Consider the following 17,225-nt stretch of genomic DNA (forward strand, 5'->3'; position numbering starts at 1 on the left):
TTTTTAGGAGAACCCCCAGAAAAACAGAAACTGTACTGTTATTTACCCAGAACATGCAGCATTCTTGTAAACTCACAGGGCAGTATGTATCAAGTTAAACTAACCACATTTTTGTTCCATATTAATTTAATCTTTAATAAAGTACAAATAATAATAATAAAAAAATATATTTCTGAACAGAGGAGGAAGATTAAGACAGCATCTATCAGCAACATACAATGCAGTGTTGACCTCTGTCCCCAAAATTCACAACAACCATTCACACCTACATGAATGGTGCAGCTCAACCAATCAGCTCACCTGATGGTGGCGGGAACTGCCTCAGCGTATAAAAGTATCTTTTAATGAAATAAACTTCTCCATCATGATGATACACATCTCATGTGAACAGAAATCTCTTTGCATTGTATTATTAAGCGTAAACCTTTGGAATGGTGCGGCACGCAATAGAGGAAGCTCTTCAAATATTCTCCAATCACTGGTGAGCAACAGACGGAAGGGCACACTTACATCACGTATTCTGATCGGACCTTTGAGAATGTACACACATGTACATGTGACCACGACTTCTCCATTCACACAAAGAATATAGCTGAATATTAATGACTCTGAACACACTGGAGCTTTAATAAAACTTTGATCACCGTGTACATAAAACAATGACAAACTGTAGTATCATTACTCACAAAACAGTAACACCTTTCATAAAAATGAACTCTGACTCTCCACTATTCTCTTCCCCTTATCAAATCTGTACACATATACACACACACACACACACACAGAGAAATCCCAGCCAATGGTTGGGTTAGATTCACTGACTGGTGATCTGCAGACTTTGATGTTACACGTTTCTTGTTTAAAAATGTGACCAAGTGCCAGCTGGAAGTCTTTATTGCATTTCTCACTCTGAATCTATAATTAGCTGCAAACATTCACAAAAAGTGTGACGTCTGCAAAATGAAAGCTCTGACGTAACCGCAGGAAGTGAAACTAGAGGATCGTTGGGCCTCATTCCAGATGCAAATACCGCTGGCTAAACAGCAACACCCTGTAAGAAGTATTCATCCAGCGCACACGACCAGCCCAGCTATCATAAAGGATGAAGGAGACTTCACAACTCCACCATACCTTTACACACTTTACGCTATATTAAACACGCATACTTATCCTGTAAATTGAGATTGTTGCACGAATCAGAAAGCCCATTGAATAAAACACATTGAATTTTCCTCTTCAGTCTTTCCATCTCAAAAATACATGGAAACTCATGTACATGAAAACTTCTGACAAATAAAGTGACCATTTCTGGTCCATTAATTTTATGAATTATATACAACCCCGCCACCCACCCACCCACACACACACACACATCAATAAATATAAATTCTCCTCAAAAGCAGCATCTGTCCAAACTTAATAACAGTGAGTCATGTTAGCTGCAAAATAAATTAACAATAAATAAAATACGAATTCACTTCACAAAATGTCGACATGACAGAGTGAGACTCTAATCTTGGTTTCCCTGTTCCGCCCGCTTCACTGGCATTTCTTTGTTGTGACGCATCTCAAAGGTAAAAATATCTTTCACAAGTTACAGCACGGAAAGCACCGAATGGGGCAGGTAGGCAGCCACTGTAGCGGCAAACTGGTGGTCAGGGAGCGTCCAAAAAAATAGGATCAAAGAAGATACAAACTAGGAAGGGCACCAGGCTTACGCTGGTCTCTAATTTAAGAGCTAAGACGCAACATATTCAAAGCAATTCTCCACTGTGATTTAAAGCTTTACTGATGCTTGCAACCACATTGTGAAGAATCTCAGTACTTCGTCATTCAGATCACATTAAAACCTGCTTTACTGAAAATATCACCGACTGTACTTCAGCTGTTTATCACAGCTGGGACTGTTTCACAGCTTTGGGGTTTCCTCTCTAAGTGGCAACGACATTAAACAAGCTCCAGAGAAAAATATCACACACAAGACTCAGAAATCACTGATGGAAGGGATTTGAGAAATGTGTTTTACCATCTAGTATTTTATTCTGCCAAAACTGGTTCAAGCTCAAAAGACTGGTTAAATCCATTTTAAATGAAGATGGAAATACTAAAACAGTTTTTGCTGATGGAGAGAAAAAACACGACTGAACAGAGTAGATTTAGAGCCTTACCTGGTAATGTCTCCATAAAGTGTGACTTTTTTGTGTTCCTGCACTGAAGCAAATGGCTCTCACTTCCTAAAAGAGCATATATTTATCATATCTAGCACTCGTTACGCCACTTTTAATGGTGTAACAATGGAAAACTTGCTCAAAAACAATTATCGCTTAGTTTTCCTACTAGGAAGCAGAAAATCAGGGTGAACCTCCAAGCCTGTAAAAAAAGGACACAAATTAAGGAATGCCATCTTTCCTTTGGCAGCACTGTGAGGGGGGCACGCTCCAGTCGTACACGTAGGACAAGCGCAGTTTGACTTCCGCCTTACAGAGCCTGCTGTCGCGCTGCAGTGTTTGGTGTTTTTCCAACATGTCTTCCAGGCTCTGCTTATGTGTCACCAAGTATTTATTGTTGCAACCTCTTGACTTGTATTCTGTGTCAAAGCGTGGGTCATGTGTTCGTCGAACATCTACTGGCGCCAGCCAGGCGCCCAGTGAAACGTCCTCACTCTGCCATGTCTTCAAGTAGGCCGCATTAAGGTGTACATAATGTACCAGGTCAGCTGACAGGATGTACCCGCCGCCCAACGCATAGGGAATGTAATAGTCACAAAGATCCCAAAAGGTTTCCCTCCACTTGCCACCGGTTTTAACTCGCCCCCTCCCTGAGAAGAAGCCCCAGTAGAGTCGCTTTGGCTCTTTCACCTTCAGTTCCTCCTTCAGAAGGTCCAAGCGAGCAAAAGTGTCGTCATCTGCTTTGAGAACGAACCTGAAATCTACATTCAGGTCCAACCAAGAGTACATATGCAGCAACTTCACTGTTAAATTCTCATACGAGTCTTGTAAGTCGGGCAATAAGAGCAGGTCCTTGTGCCGTCCCTGCTCCGTGTTAAGGTTCTGAAGATCTTCGTCAGAAAGCGCCTGAGTTCCCACCACAAACAACGCCAGAACATCCGCGTCCCGTTTGGCCAACCAAGTGCTGCGGATGATACTCCGCCGCTCCGTGTACTTCGGTCCAGTTGTGATCAGGACCACAAGGAACGCCGATAAGTCTTTTGATCTGGAAGGCGCGTCACGATGCTCCGGATGAGACTGCAAAGCATCGGCACGGGGGGCTAAACCCGGAGGATCCTCGTCGGCCCGGTTCAGGGTTTCTGAGGTACAGTGAGCCAAGAAGACCAGAACCACAACGAAGCTGCAGACAGTGCCGATAGACAGCGCCATCTTGTGGCGGCATACGAGACGAAATAGATACATGATCCTGAATCCGGAGGGGAAAAGCAAAAATTAGGTTCATCAAAACTGAGATCAGAGTTTTAAAAACAAACAAAGTTTTGTGTTTTTCATCACAAACATTTATCTGAATGAAGATAACACGAGCCGGTGTGTGAGTATGTGCGTGTGTGTATGTGCGCGCGTGTGTCGCGGCAGCCTTAAAAGCAGAACGGACATGTATTCGATCTGAATGATGAGGTAACATTACCTATTGGATGCAGCCACGGCGGGGCCCGGATCGCAGGTTCCCCGAGCTAAGAGCTAAACTCACCCCGTTTCACGCGATAACAGGAGCCGCTCATGTTGTTCTACGCGTGAGAGGCAGACCAACAATAACAACAACAACAATAAATAACAACAATTACATTTAACAGCGTCGCTCACGTCAGAAACAAACAGCTTCACTGTCCGCTCGGTACCGAGCCGCATACCGACGTCGTCTTCTTCTTCTTCCTTCCTTCCTTCCTTCCTTCATTCTTCCCGCTTCTTCTTCTGTTGTGTTGTGACACTTGACAAACAGCTTTAAGGCGCACTAGCGCCACCTTCCTTCTGAAGGTCTTGTCGCAAGCAACATGAAACTAAAGCTTTGCGTTCGGCCCTCGTAGTTCTTTACCTGGTGTGTTCCTTTTCCAGTTTGCCTTGAAGTTTGTTTGTTTTCCGCCACAAGCTTCGGTATTTATCCGGGTTTGGGACCGGCTCAAGGGAGACACCGGCCGTCCTGCATCTGAGGCTGCATTGATCCACATCACCATGCCGACGGTGTAAATCTAATTATGAGGGGAATGAGCTGCTCGGCAGAGGTCTGCGCTCTCTGAGTGCTTTTCTAGTTTAAAATAATAACATCTATATTCCTGAAATTATGTGATTTATTCAAAGTCTTAAATCAATTTTTAATCACAGCAGTACACTCTGCAGTCAGTTATCCTTCTGTACTTGCCCCAGTCTTCACATCTCTGTCTACTTTCCCTGTCATTCTGTTCTACTTCCATTTCTACTCCTACACAGAATAAGGACCACTACCTATCGGGCTAACCTTAAATTAAAGATTGTCACATCAAAGTGACCTCTATATGCAGATTCTGTTACAATAACTAAATTCATCCTTGTTCCTGATCCATCACTTAAAGTTTACACACCAACTCATCTTCATCTGTAAACTAGGTTTTATTTCTCTAGTTTCTTGTATGGTATCAAAACATCATTACCTTAAAATTTCCAATATCTCTAACTCTTGTCTTGTCCTTAACTGTCTGCATTTTATGCTTTCTTTAATAATTATTGGATATTTCCATTCTTTGTCCGCACCATATTTTCGGTTCTTCCGTCTTTATTGACTCAAGGTGTCATCCTGTCATCCTGTCATCCTGTCATCCTGTCATCCCGTTCTTCTGGTTCCACCACCCTTTAGTTATGTTTCTTTTGATTCAAACTTGCTTGGTGAGTACTTTATAATCTCCCTACCGTAACAACGCCTCATTTCCTGTGCACTGGAATCTGCTTAAATATAGATTTAGGAATGTGAATATGCCAATACTATTGGCATATTCACATTCCTAAATCTCAGAATGCAGACCTCCGTCGAGCAGCTCGTTCCCCTCCTAATTGGATTTACACCATCTACATGGTGATCTGGATCCTCATAAAAAGTGTATACATCATTCTTGGCATCTTTATACACCAACCATGAAAAGTAATAATTGAATCGGAGTTTATGTGCTTTTATTTTGCAAAATAAAACTGTTATTTTGCAAGTGGATTTTATTTCGAAACACGTAACCGGAAGTGCAATCTTTCATTGCGGACATGACACCGTCGTTTTACGCGAGCTCGCGCTCGACAACTACGTCATCGTTGTAGAACACGACCTGTGCTAGCATATTCTTTGTACATAGCACGGCGTTAGCATCCCGAACCATGTAGCACCGAGCTCAACGTTTTAGATAATAGTTCGTCGAAGACTAGCTTAGCTTGCTAACCGCCGCCGGACGGGGCCGGAGTGGAGCGATGACGGCTCCGGGAGCCAGCCGTGGTGCCCGGACGCGTCCTGCGTTACTCGCCATCTTCCTGCTAGTTCTGAGCGCAGCTTCTGAATACGACCCCTACAGAATCCTGGGGGTCAGCAGGACTGCGAGTCAGACGGAGATCAAAAGAGCGTACAAGAATCTCGCTAAGGAATGGTGAGTCTGTGACGATGATCATCAAAGGCGATGCTAACGTGTCCTTCAATGAGCTCGTTTCTTAACCATTAGTGGTTGATGAAGCCTCGTTTGGGCTTTTAGGCATCCAGACAAGAACAAGGATCCAAACGCTGAGGATATGTTCATCAAGATTTCCAAGTCCTACGAGGTGCGTCGTAGTATTTATTTGATGTGCTAGTATCCAGATGTGTACTGCCTGATTCTCGCAGTGCACGTTTTCCTGCAGTCATTCCAGAACGGTTTTCTTGCAGATTCTCTCTAATGAGGAACGCAGATCGAACTTCGACCGCTACGGGCAGATGGATGAAAGCCAGCCCTTCAGCCAATCGCAGCATCGTGCTTCCCGTGGCTTCCACAATGGCTTCTACTTCGATGAGTCTTTTTTCCATTTTCCAAGGTACCGGTACCGGGATTAGTTTCCTCGGTCATTCCCGATTGGTTCGGCGTCACTTTCAAAGTGTGCAGCATTTGGAGGTTTGTTCCTCTGTCACTTCAAACAAAACAGTTATTTATCACCATCCGAATAAAAGTGTTTTTAAATATCTGTTAAAAGTATTCTGCTGAAACCTGTTAAAGCTTTCCATGGAAAAGTCAAATAAATTAATGTTATAGAAGGCTTGGCTGTCCTTGGTGTTATTATTCAGTCCGCCTGTATTTATTCTGCAGTAAATGGAAGGAATGTCAGCGGTGCAACCATTCCACCAGAGTTAAAGCGATCTTCTCTGAGGCGCTCCCGTCGGCTCCCTGAGGTTGTGTTGGAAGACAGAGATTCACTGACTTGCTTCTGACCCTCCTCCAGGTCCAGAGACTTTGCAGACAGCAAGTACCTGCTCCACCACGCCCAGTTTAACACCAACGTGCTTCCAGACAGCCACAAGAGGCCGTACCTCATCAAAGTGACCTCTGAGTGGTGCTTTGCGTGCATCCACATCGAGCCTGTGTGGAAGGAGGCAGTGCAGGAGCTGGAGCCACTGGGTGCGTGTGACGTCACAATAGCATTAAACGTTCCATAAGTATCGTTCAGCACTGATTACACAGATTTATTACAGCACCTTTCTAATCAGGCAAGTCGCCTTTTACCTGAGATAAAAAAAATAAATCAAGACAAAGCTTTGTTCAGGGCTTTTCTTTGGGGTCTTGTCAACATTTATTTGGGTTCATTTCATACCACATTGTGGTGTAAAGTGACCCTGATCCTCAGAAGTCTAAATCAGGTCTTTGCCTCTTTTATGAACCCTATCCATGAGGACGACCCTCTCTGTTACAAAGTCTAGCGTCTTAATCCCACGGCTTTCACATTGAGATAGGATCCACACTGATGTGTGCGTGTGCGTGTGTGTGTGTGTGTGTGTGTGCGTGCGTGCGTGTCCGACCAGGCGTCGGCATTGGCATCGTGGACCTGGGTTCTGAGCGTCGCTTGGCCAACCAGCTGGGAGCTCACCGCGCTCCCTCCATCATCGGCCTGGTGAATGGCAGGGTGACGTTCTTCCACCAGGCTGTGGTACGAGAACACCTGCGGCGGTTCGTTGAGGATCTGCTGCCCCAGCGACTTGTGGAAAAGGTGCGTCATGGGTTTAAACATGCTTTCACCACGCGCGCTAGCATCAAGGAGTTTTCTTTGAGTGGAACTCGTACATCCAATCCCGAATCACCAATAAACTCTTCAGTAAATCAGTGACAATGTATTCTTAACTTATTGACTTCACTTCTTCAGATCACCGATGACAACTACCTACGTTATCTGAGCAGCTGGCAGACGGAAAATAAGCCCAGCCTCGTCATGATTGATCAAGTTCCTCTCGTTCCCCTGCTCTACAAAGTAAGATATCGAATTAAGCACATCTCTATGAAGGGAAGATGTTTAATGGCCGCCTTGAACAGGAATCCGGTTCTTCAGTTTCGTTCACACCGTTCTATGGGTTTGATTTTGGATTCAGTCTTACTGAATTCGATTGGGATGTTGGGCTTTGATGGACGTGTCCACTCTCTCGAGGGCCAAATTCTTTGCATTTATTCATCTTCTCGTGCTCCCGGTCCAGTTAACAGCGTTCGCCTTCAGAGACTACGTGCGCTTTGGCTACGTGGATCAGGGCGACAAACAAAGCTCCCAGTTACTGTGGAAATTCAACATCAACACGTATGCCCCCGTCATGCTGCTGTTTAAGGAGGACGCAGAGAGGCCTGCTGACATCATCCAGGTGCCTCTAAGACGCCGTCGCCTCTATTGTGCAACAGTAGCAAAACAGGCTTCCCCACAATGAAGACTATTCTGGCTGGTGTTAAATACTTTCACGCCCCCTCACACCCTCCGCTCGTCCTCTTTCAGGCCAGAGGGATGAAGCGACAAATCATGGATGAGTTTGTTTCCAACAACAAGTTCCTGCAGGTGCCGCGGCTCGTCAACCAGCAGCTGTTTGATGAGCTCTGTCCTGTCAAGCAGTTCCATCGGCGAAGGAAGTAAGACATTGAATGGACGGGTCGTCCTACACCCGGTCCGATGGCGTCGAAACCAGCGGCGTTGCCTTTCTGAACTGGTTTTTGCCGTTTGGGTGAATTATCTGTAACTGCTCTACAGGTACTGCGTGCTGCTGATCACAGGGGAGGACCAAACCTTTCTCCAAGGCAACAGGGCCTTCTTGGACTTTGCATCGGCGAACAAAAAAGATGTGCTGCGATTTGCTTATGTCTACCAACGCCACCAGCAGCCTCTCTGTCTGGCTCTGCTCCATAATCAAGCTGCACTCTCTCCGAAGGTCCGAACCAGAAACAGACATGCAGTATAATCAATATGCAATGAGCAGCTGGTGTAAAATGCTTAACCAGAAACACGCGGGGGTTCACGTATTTCATATAAAACATACGTGCCTCCGTCTACGGCCCCTTTCAGGTGGTGATTCTAGAGAGACGGAGCCAGGCTGGGAAAGTCCTGTATCGCTCTGAAAGTGGTGGCTGGAATGGCAGCGAAGAAGATAAGTACAGGCTTCATGAACAGCTGGAGCTCCTTCAGAAAGATCCCACCTACCTGAGCTCAGACGCCACCCTGCCAGAACTCAACAACGAGATGGCGCCCGTAAGTCGGTGCAGACGCAGGGGCAAACGTTTTCATTGGAACCATTGAATCTCGATTCCCGTTTCATTTTCAATTTCCCAGATGTTTATTATTCAGTGGATCAATGCTGCACATGGTTACGTCCTTCAAGTATATGATGACCTCCTCTACTCAAACTGGTAAGATGAGTATCACCTTGAAATGTCAGTGTTTTTCAAGCCAAAGAGAGAGGGAGAGAGAATCACATCGATGGTGGTGCTCAGAATCTCCTGATGCAAAAGCTTTGGAACACACTGAAGCATTGTGCAGACCGCCGTGTGTTGCTGTTCGTGCTGCAGCGTCTTTTCAACATGTTTCTCTCCTCAAGGCGAGAGATGATGCCCATCTTGTCTCTGATCTTCTCGGCTCTCTTCATCCTTTTTGGCACCGTCATCATTCAGGCCTTCAGGTGAGAGAGACTCGAATGCATTTCAGCCTTTGTGCTTATCATGTTTATCATGTTTATCATGTTCTCCAACGTTTCACTTGAAGTTGCTTTTATTCATAATCCACTATTTATTTTTCCTGTATCAGAAACTTTATACCGTCCCAGGGAATCCAAAATCGACCCGTTCCTTACTTTCTATGGGGGGGGGGGGGGGGGGGGGAGGTTTGATACATGTTTTTTACTATTGTTGGATTGGGACCATTTCAAGTTGTTTGTGTCAAATGTCGTGGATGATGACGTCCTCATATGATCTTGATCTAATAATATTCCAGATCTGGTGACCCAGAATATTTGAATGTATAGGGCTCATAAGAAATCATAATTTACATTTATTAATGCTACAATCAAAGGTTGCCGAGCTAGATCCATACAAAACCCACCATAAATATTGTTTTGTAATAACTATAAAACTATGATACCAATGTGATTCCAACGTCTATGGTTAGCTTTTCGTGGTCGTAGCACTGCTGCTTTGAGGTGCAATGGCAGCGGCTCCTTGAGCACAATCTACATGAGCATTCCTTTCATCTCACTTGTCCTCTAAATCCATGTGATTAAGTCATTTGCACCCTTAATAGCTTTGTCCTAGAGAGGTCCGAACAATGTGTGCCAATGCAGATCATTTGTATTCTGCGGTGCGTTTTCAGTGAGCCGGGTGAAAGCAAAACCCGGAATCCAAAACCGAAGGAGCAATCACAAACTGAAGACGATGCCTCCAGCAGAGCTAGCACCTCGAGGTAATGTGGAGGACGCAGGTGACCTGCAGCTGCTGCAGTCGAACGTAGACCTGGGTGGGATCGGAGCCTTTTTATTTTAGTTGTATATTGAAACTACTTACCGGTAATGTTTGTTTTTTTTACTCCAAGTTCAAGGTAGAATTTGAGTGTTAGAAAATCTCTCTTTCATCTTCTGTGGTGCTGAGTACGTTACTCAACACTGACGCGTTACAGTGACTGTGAAATGCAATAATCCACGTGAAAGTCACGTGCATGTTTCTGTCCCTCTCTCTGTTTCTTATTGGTCCATGCAGTCGTCCTCCCAAGAAGGACTTTGTGGAGGTGACGGAGCTGACGGACGTGACGTACACCAGCAACCTGGTGAAGCTCAGGCCGGGCCACATCAACGTCGTCCTGGTGCTCACCGACGCCTCCAAGACCGCCTTACTCAGGAAATTTGCAAAGGAGGTTTTTTCTTTCTCCGGGTAAGTCCCTTTACTGCAGGAACGTTTTACATTTTTACTCATTGATGTTTTTACTTTTATATAATTTTAAATACGCCTTTGTTTAAACTATTACTGAAAACTTAGGAAAGTTATTAAACTGAATCCAATACCATAAGAAGCATAAACTATACAAAATGTTTTAAACTCCGCAGCACTCAGAGCCTCCATTTCTCCTTCCTCAATGCCGATAAGCACCGCCGCTGGATGCCGTCGCTCCTCCACTTGACTGCTGAAGCGATGCAGAATGAGGGCAACTCGGATGAGGATGAGGAGGCCTCGGACTACAACGGCCACGTTCTGGCCCTCAATGGCTACAAGAAGTACTTTTGCCTGTTCAGACCCGTCTTCACAGGGGAGGACCCGAGTGACTCCTCATCCGAAACCTCATTCTCCTCCGACAGCAGGAGGAAGTCCAGATCCAGGTCCAGATCTGTCTCCTACTCCAGATCCAGGTCCCATTCCAGAGAGGATGGGGCCGTGTCCAAGAGAGGCTCCAGTAGAGCCACAAGCATTGAGGTCCACCACAAGCTTGACAGGCTGGGACTGTGGATGGAGAGGTTAACTGAGGGCACCCTACCCAGATTACGGGTCCTTGCATGGCCCCCCCTCGATGAAACCACCTGAAACAACTGCTCTGCACGCAGCCGACGGAACGATTAGACGGGCACGGATGGTAGTGCTCTCTAAGGTCTTTCCTCCCGATTGAGTTTTTCAGATCATTTCAGATATCTTTTGCACAGGCCGGTTTAGAGCCGAACAGGAGGCTTCATCGGGAAGGGGATGTCTTAGAGTAGTCTGCGATTAACAACCTGTAAAATATACGACTGTGTCTTCTGTAGAGAAAGGGGCGGAGCAACAAACGCGTCTCCTGGCATGCAGTGGAGCTGCAGTGAAGCATGTCGGCGCATCACGCAGCTGCAGAGCTGCAGCGCCTCCAGTTGGAGAACTTTGACTGCATGCAGAGTCTTTTTCTACGGCTTTATTTGCACAGCGGAAACTGCTGTTATATTATTTTACTTCTGCCGCTCTTCATTAATTGAAAGAAATCATTGCACTTGATCCAGTGAACAACCAATATTTTTTTTTAGATTTAGTGGTTTTTGTTTTGTTTTTTTACCTTGCTGCTCTCAGATAACTTTATTTGCTGCTACAGATCTGAGTCTTTCAGGCACAAAAGACAACATCACAGAATTTGAATCAGCAGTTAGCAGCTTATTCACTTCAAACATCCTTCTGCAATTCGGTATGTTGACTGACAGTGTTGCCATGTCTCGTTATGTTAAAAGGATTTAACATTAATTAATTACCAAAATCTGCATTTTTATTCTTGTTTTTGAAGTTTATTCTTTTCTTTTTTTATGAAGGTCAATCCTACTATGGGACACTTAACCTTTTAAGCCTGACCCCTTGAGCCAGTGTAACAGTTAAAGCATGGAAAACGTAGATGTAAACCCACTGTTAAGCGTTTAGTGGCTTTGCAGTGGCAGCTTCAGTGTTTCACCTCCTTTTTACTCAATAATTGCAGTACACTGTAACTCTGGATCATTTCTTTCTTGAATGTCCTTTAATCTTTATTTATGCACATATACATGTCAAAAATGAAGTGTAACTAAGACAATAAACAGTTTATTTATTAAAATATGACGAGGTGTGACTTGCTTTGTCATTTTCTGACATGCCTCATGACGATGCAGCCCTTCATGCGTTCATGGGTCTCTGATGAGACGTGCTCCATTTCATGGAAGCTGTTGTGTTCTGTAACAGTACAGGCTCAGGATGCGTTAGTAACGTCAGACACATGGCTCATCATGTCTTCAGGACCGAAGGAGGTTGGAAGCAGCTCGTCCACTGTCATCATCACGTATGAGCCGTCTGGCTTTGACAGGTAAACGTCCCAGTTTGAGCCAAACTTTAAGGAAAATGAACAAAAAAAGGAGAAATAAAAAGTAAATCAAGCCCTCCTCGGCTCGGTGTTTGTGTTCTACGCAGTAAGAGGGCAACGCTTGTTCTGGGTTAGCCATGCTATTACGAGGCGCTGTGCTGCACATATACGATGTGGCTCCAGAGGGGATTAAACATTTACATCATCCAACAACCCTGATAACAGACCAGGGTGAAAGTCCTGCCAGATGTAAATAGAACATGTGAATCCTCAAGTAGAAACAGCACATTCATGTTTAACCTTATCAACTTCATTTTGTTTTCAGAATCTTCAGGGAATAACATTCTCCTTTCTTTTCATATTTTAATTCTTTTATTCTAGTACCTCTCTCATGACCTGCCTGCAGCCGCCACACGGGGAGATAACCTTGTCCTCCAGATCGCTGCAAAGAACAGGAGAGAAAATGAGTGGGCAATGGGATGGGTTGAAAGAAGAGTGGGAAGAGAAGAAACAGATAAATACTTTATTGATCCTGCAGATAGGATCGATAGGAGCCAACAGAAGCACCTCGTTAAGCTGCCTCATCAGCCATTGCCCACATGGTTTTAATTTTATAGTCTCATTTTACATTTTACTGTCTTCTGTACTTGTATGTTTTGCAAAGATCTTTGCATGTTTTCTATTTGCTTGAGTTGAAGACATTTTCTTCCCTCACCTTTGGTTAACTTTTGACAGACTGTCAATCATTGACGCAACGCAGCCTTGAGGAGTAATTGGGACAAGTGCGACTGGTCTGGTAAATATTTGTGAGGCGTAAAGAAGACAAAGTTATGGTTTAAATGAATGCGTGGGACGACGTGAGGAGACACTTGTGGTCTTGACTGGGCTTGAGTTGGACTCACCTAGCAATTGCAATGGCCTTGAAACATCTGTGTCCCTCAGAAACCGCCTTCACGATCACTGTCCTCTCTGCACACAAGCCCAGGGCGTTGCAGGCATTCTCCACATTGCAACCTGTTGAGAAAACAGACACCAGCTGGTCCGGGTGCGTTTGCTGTCTGTCTGTCTGTCTGGCTGTCTGTCTGTCTATTTGAATAAGAAGATTTAACTGCAGTAATAACTAAAAGCTTGAATCGAAGCCTGTCCCGTCGAGTCATTTCAGCTGTTTTCTGTCAGTTATTCATTAACACGGGAAAATGAAGCTCTGACGGAGGTAAAGATCAGGTTTGGAACTCTCAACGAAATCTCACATCCGTCAACAAAGCAGCTGTCGAGGACGCAGCTCAAACGCACGTTAGACAGTCCTGTGTTAGCAACAAACAAAGCAGGCATCACGTTCACGCTAAATATTCCGGAAACGTTACCTGTGAACACTTTGTTTTCCGCGGTGAGGAGAGCGGCCCCCACCCTGAATTTGCTGTAAGGCGAGTACGATTGCCTCTTTGCCTCTTGAGACTGCTTGACCAGCTTCTTCACTGTTTCATGGGACAAGTGTTCGGCGCCCTGGTCCCGGATGTGCATCACCTCGCTGCTGGACATGACCTGATCCATATTTGCTCTTGATTAGAGGATCTTTATCAGTTTGTGCAAACGTACAGCACAGCTTCAGATATAAATAGGAGAGGGTGACGGAGGAGAGGCATCAGTTCTGGCCAATCACCTTCATGGTATGTTACAAGTGTCATGAGGTCATTGGAATGTTGTTTTTAATATTTTTAAAAGTTACATAGTTTGACATGTAATCAGAGGGAGGTTCAGAAATGTCGCTTAGATTCTCCTATGTATTTAAATTTGCCGGTGGAAAACAGCTTTTTTCCAGATTGTTCCTTGTCTTTGGTGCACATTTTGTTTATAGCCTCATTCCACCCCCCCCTCAAAATTCTACACGCAACAATAATGACAACACGGAAAAGGGTTTTGAAATGTTCAAGACACCACGTGTGCGCACGTATTCAGTGTGTTGCTGCTCCTCTGGCTGCGTGAGGTCTTTCTGAATATGATGCCGTAAGCTTGGCTTGCTTTTCTTTGGGCAGGTTCACCCATTCCTCTTTGCAGCACCTTTCATGCTGGATGGGGAGCCACGTTCCGATCGCCATGGAGATGTTTGACTGGATTCAAGTCTGGGCTCTGACTGGGTCACTCAAGGACATTCACAAGTAACATCAATTATTTCGTTGATCTAAATGTGGGACGAAAGGAAGTCAGATAAGATTCTCCTCTCATGCTGTGGATGATGCTGATTTACCAGAAGGCTGCTAATAATGACTTATTATCACTGCACACGCACACGCACACACGCACACACACACACACGCACACACGCACACACACACACACGCACACACGCACACACACACACACACACACACACACACACACACACACACACACGCACACACGCACACACGCACACACACACACACGCACACACACACAGTAGGCTATTGGAACATTTCACTGTCGATAAGTCTGAATGATGAAACAGACAGAGCATGCTGATACAGTATAGATGAGATGCTTGGCACAGTAACCTGTGTTGCCATGGCAACAGTGTAGAGAACGATTTCTGATCGTGCTAGAACGGGATGCTATACGGGGCGGTCTTTGAAGGTGAACTGTGGTGCGCTTTTTCCTCTTCAATCAACGATGCAGCATCGAACGCTGGCACCACATGTTACGATGAAATGGATGAAATGGATGAAAGGGAGAACATTTTGGAAGAACCTCCAGGATGAAATTCCAAAAGGGAAAAGAAAACCAAGCAGCTCTGTGCTCTAAAACGCCACACTTGAAATAGATTGAACTGCCAAACTAGAAAATGTTAAATGTTGAATATCCCCAAATACCAAAGTGCACCAGTCTTGCATGTGTTTGATGTGTTTGGTTAGGTTAGGATAAGTTATGCTTTATTGTCGTTACACATGTACAAGTACTAGATAATGAAATGCAGTTTAGCTTCGAACCAGAAGTACAATTACTTAAGAATTAAGACAGAAATGTGCAAAAGATTTACAGTTATGTTCACGCATTCCTCTGGATGTGTGAGCCAAGTGTCATCAAAAACTATTGAACAAATAAAAGTTTTATCTCTATCCAGATACGAGCCCCGATGGTGCAGAACAAATTTGTGTCCTTGGCACCTCTGCCCAGACAGGGGGCAGGAGTGGCCAAAGGCTAGTGTGGGGGGGGGCAAACATCTTTGCTGGTTAGAGGACTGGATTTAAAGTTACAGATTTACAAATGACATTTTCCTGCCATTCACTAACATCCAGCAGGCTGGCTGGTGCGTCTGGTGCGTGGGCGTTACGCATCGTGTCCAAGCGGCCCCATTGAGACACGCGTGGTCATCTGATAGCCTCATAGAACAAATAGGGAATTACGCGGAGGCTGGTATTTAGACTGCGTAAATATACAAATAATGCAATAAAACTGATTTCTGGAGCAAACCCGAGATGGTGAGCTGAGATATCTCCAAAGACCCACCAAAGCCTCCGTGGTGCGCTTGAGTTTTGAACTGGAAGTGCGCCATGGAGAAACACCGCCATCCTCCGGCGAGGCCGGACTCGATGGATCCGCTCAAAACACAAGAAATGGACACTTTCCGAATATTACAAATCAGTTTGTCAGATTGAACACCGTCGACTCGTCGAGCGGCGGCGCGTTAATGACCTGCATGGGTTAATAAATGCGCCATTTGTCTGATTGCGTCCAGATCCCGGAGAGTGGAACGTTGGCACACGTCGTGCCCCCCCGTGGATCCGTGTTTTGCGTCGCGCCTCTCATTTGCATTTCTTCCTCGGGTTCAGCCGCTCGAAACCAGCGCGCGCTTCACGCAGTTCACGGCTTCATTGTGCGTGCGCCTCCATTTCCAAAGCAATACGCACAGAGGAGAAGCCACCGGAACGTTTGGATCATGCTGCCGAAGCTCCACGCGTGGGGCAACTGAGGACATTTTGACCGTTATTTCTTTCGCGCACCTTCGGAGACGGACACGCGTCTTCGGGGTAAACATTCGTGCCCGATCGTGTCCGCAGACGGCGTGCGTTGCCCCCCTCCTCACGTTCCTGCCTCGGCGACAGCCCATCCATTCGGCTCTGTGCGCCTTGGTGATCAAGACGCATTTGGAAATGTCGGAAGTGCTGCCTTTCAACGAAGACAAAACGAGTCACTATGGAAACGAGGGCGACGAGGGACACCTTTCCTTCACCTGCCGTCTCCAGGACACCAACAACTTCTTCAGCGGCTCGCAGAATAAGCGTCCGCCGAAACTCGGACAGATAGGCAGGAGCAAACGGGGTAATTATATAACATGTGCATGGAGATGTGTTGAGCGCGCACGGAGGTGATATCTGTGCGCGGCTGGATGGGCGGCGGCGCGTCTTCAGCAGCGTCAGATGTTCTTTGTTTGTTTGTTTGTTTGTTTGGGACAGAACTTATGGGGTTTGAACCCATTTATTCGCATTGCAACACAAGTTGGATGCGCAGTGCGCGCCGTTAGAATGCCCTCTGAATGCAGAGTTGTGCAGGATGCCCCCCCCCCCCCCCAGTGATGATTGGGCTCTGCGTGCCGTGTCTTTGTTTTCACGATCAATTCAGCCAGTTTGCATTTGCGATGACGCGCAGTCGCACCTCCAGCAGCGCACGGACGAAACATGGACAAACATGCAACTAGGCCGGATTGGACACCATGGGCGCACCAAAATACAGAAGTGTTCATGTGCATATTCTCTGCATGTCTCTTTCACGCGCACACGCGCACACGTGCCTTTCTGTGGTGAATTTTAGAGACGCCACAGCGAGATGACCCCCCCTTCATTAACGCCCCCCCCCCCCTGTCATCCACAGTTGTGATTGACGATGAGAATGGCGACGATGAAGCACTGAAAGATGGAACAGAGAAGACCCCGGCAGAGGCTTAAAGAACTCGGCTCTCCACTTCTAAGAGACACTATTGCATTT

At 45.7% G+C, this 17,225-nt stretch overlaps 4 protein-coding genes across 4 annotated transcripts; 2 read left to right on the forward strand and 2 right to left on the reverse strand.

Moving 5' to 3' along the window:
* Positions 1–2,047: 2,047 nt before the first annotated feature.
* On the reverse strand, positions 2,048–3,410 carry b3galt6 (UDP-Gal:betaGal beta 1,3-galactosyltransferase polypeptide 6). Its single transcript, XM_068742685.1, has one exon. It carries the CDS (start codon positions 3,408–3,410, stop codon positions 2,391–2,393), a length of 1,020 nt encoding a protein of 339 aa, XP_068598786.1. The 3' UTR covers positions 2,048–2,390.
* Positions 3,411–5,290: 1,880 nt separating this feature from the next.
* On the forward strand, positions 5,291–12,023 carry dnajc16l (DnaJ (Hsp40) homolog, subfamily C, member 16 like). The gene is made up of 15 exons (XM_068742099.1): positions 5,291–5,605; positions 5,708–5,774; positions 5,878–6,023; positions 6,426–6,601; positions 7,003–7,187; positions 7,341–7,445; positions 7,666–7,824; positions 7,953–8,083; positions 8,202–8,379; positions 8,514–8,696; positions 8,778–8,854; positions 9,043–9,123; positions 9,810–9,899; positions 10,193–10,363; positions 10,537–12,023. Exons 1-15 carry the CDS (start codon positions 5,433–5,435, stop codon positions 11,006–11,008), a joined length of 2,394 nt encoding a protein of 797 aa, XP_068598200.1. The 5' UTR covers positions 5,291–5,432; the 3' UTR covers positions 11,009–12,023.
* Positions 12,024–12,130: 107 nt separating this feature from the next.
* Positions 12,131–13,823, reverse strand: LOC137898108 (cytidine deaminase-like). Its single transcript, XM_068742102.1, has 4 exons — positions 13,631–13,823; positions 13,169–13,280; positions 12,651–12,708; positions 12,131–12,293 (listed from the first exon to the last, which is right to left on the reverse strand). Exons 1-4 carry the CDS (start codon positions 13,815–13,817, stop codon positions 12,156–12,158), a joined length of 495 nt encoding a protein of 164 aa, XP_068598203.1. The 5' UTR covers positions 13,818–13,823; the 3' UTR covers positions 12,131–12,155.
* A 2,570-nt stretch (positions 13,824–16,393) lies between these two features.
* On the forward strand, positions 16,394–17,185 carry camk2n1 (calcium/calmodulin dependent protein kinase II inhibitor 1). The gene is made up of 2 exons (XM_068742868.1): positions 16,394–16,562; positions 17,112–17,185. The coding sequence occupies exons 1-2, from the start codon at positions 16,394–16,396 to the stop codon at positions 17,183–17,185; spliced, it is 243 nt and encodes an 80-aa protein (XP_068598969.1).
* The last annotated feature ends 40 nt before the right edge of the window (positions 17,186–17,225 follow it).

This window comes from Brachionichthys hirsutus, chromosome 8 (genome assembly GCF_040956055.1).
Source record: "Brachionichthys hirsutus isolate HB-005 chromosome 8, CSIRO-AGI_Bhir_v1, whole genome shotgun sequence".
NCBI classification, from domain to species: domain Eukaryota; kingdom Metazoa; phylum Chordata; class Actinopteri; order Lophiiformes; family Brachionichthyidae; genus Brachionichthys; species Brachionichthys hirsutus.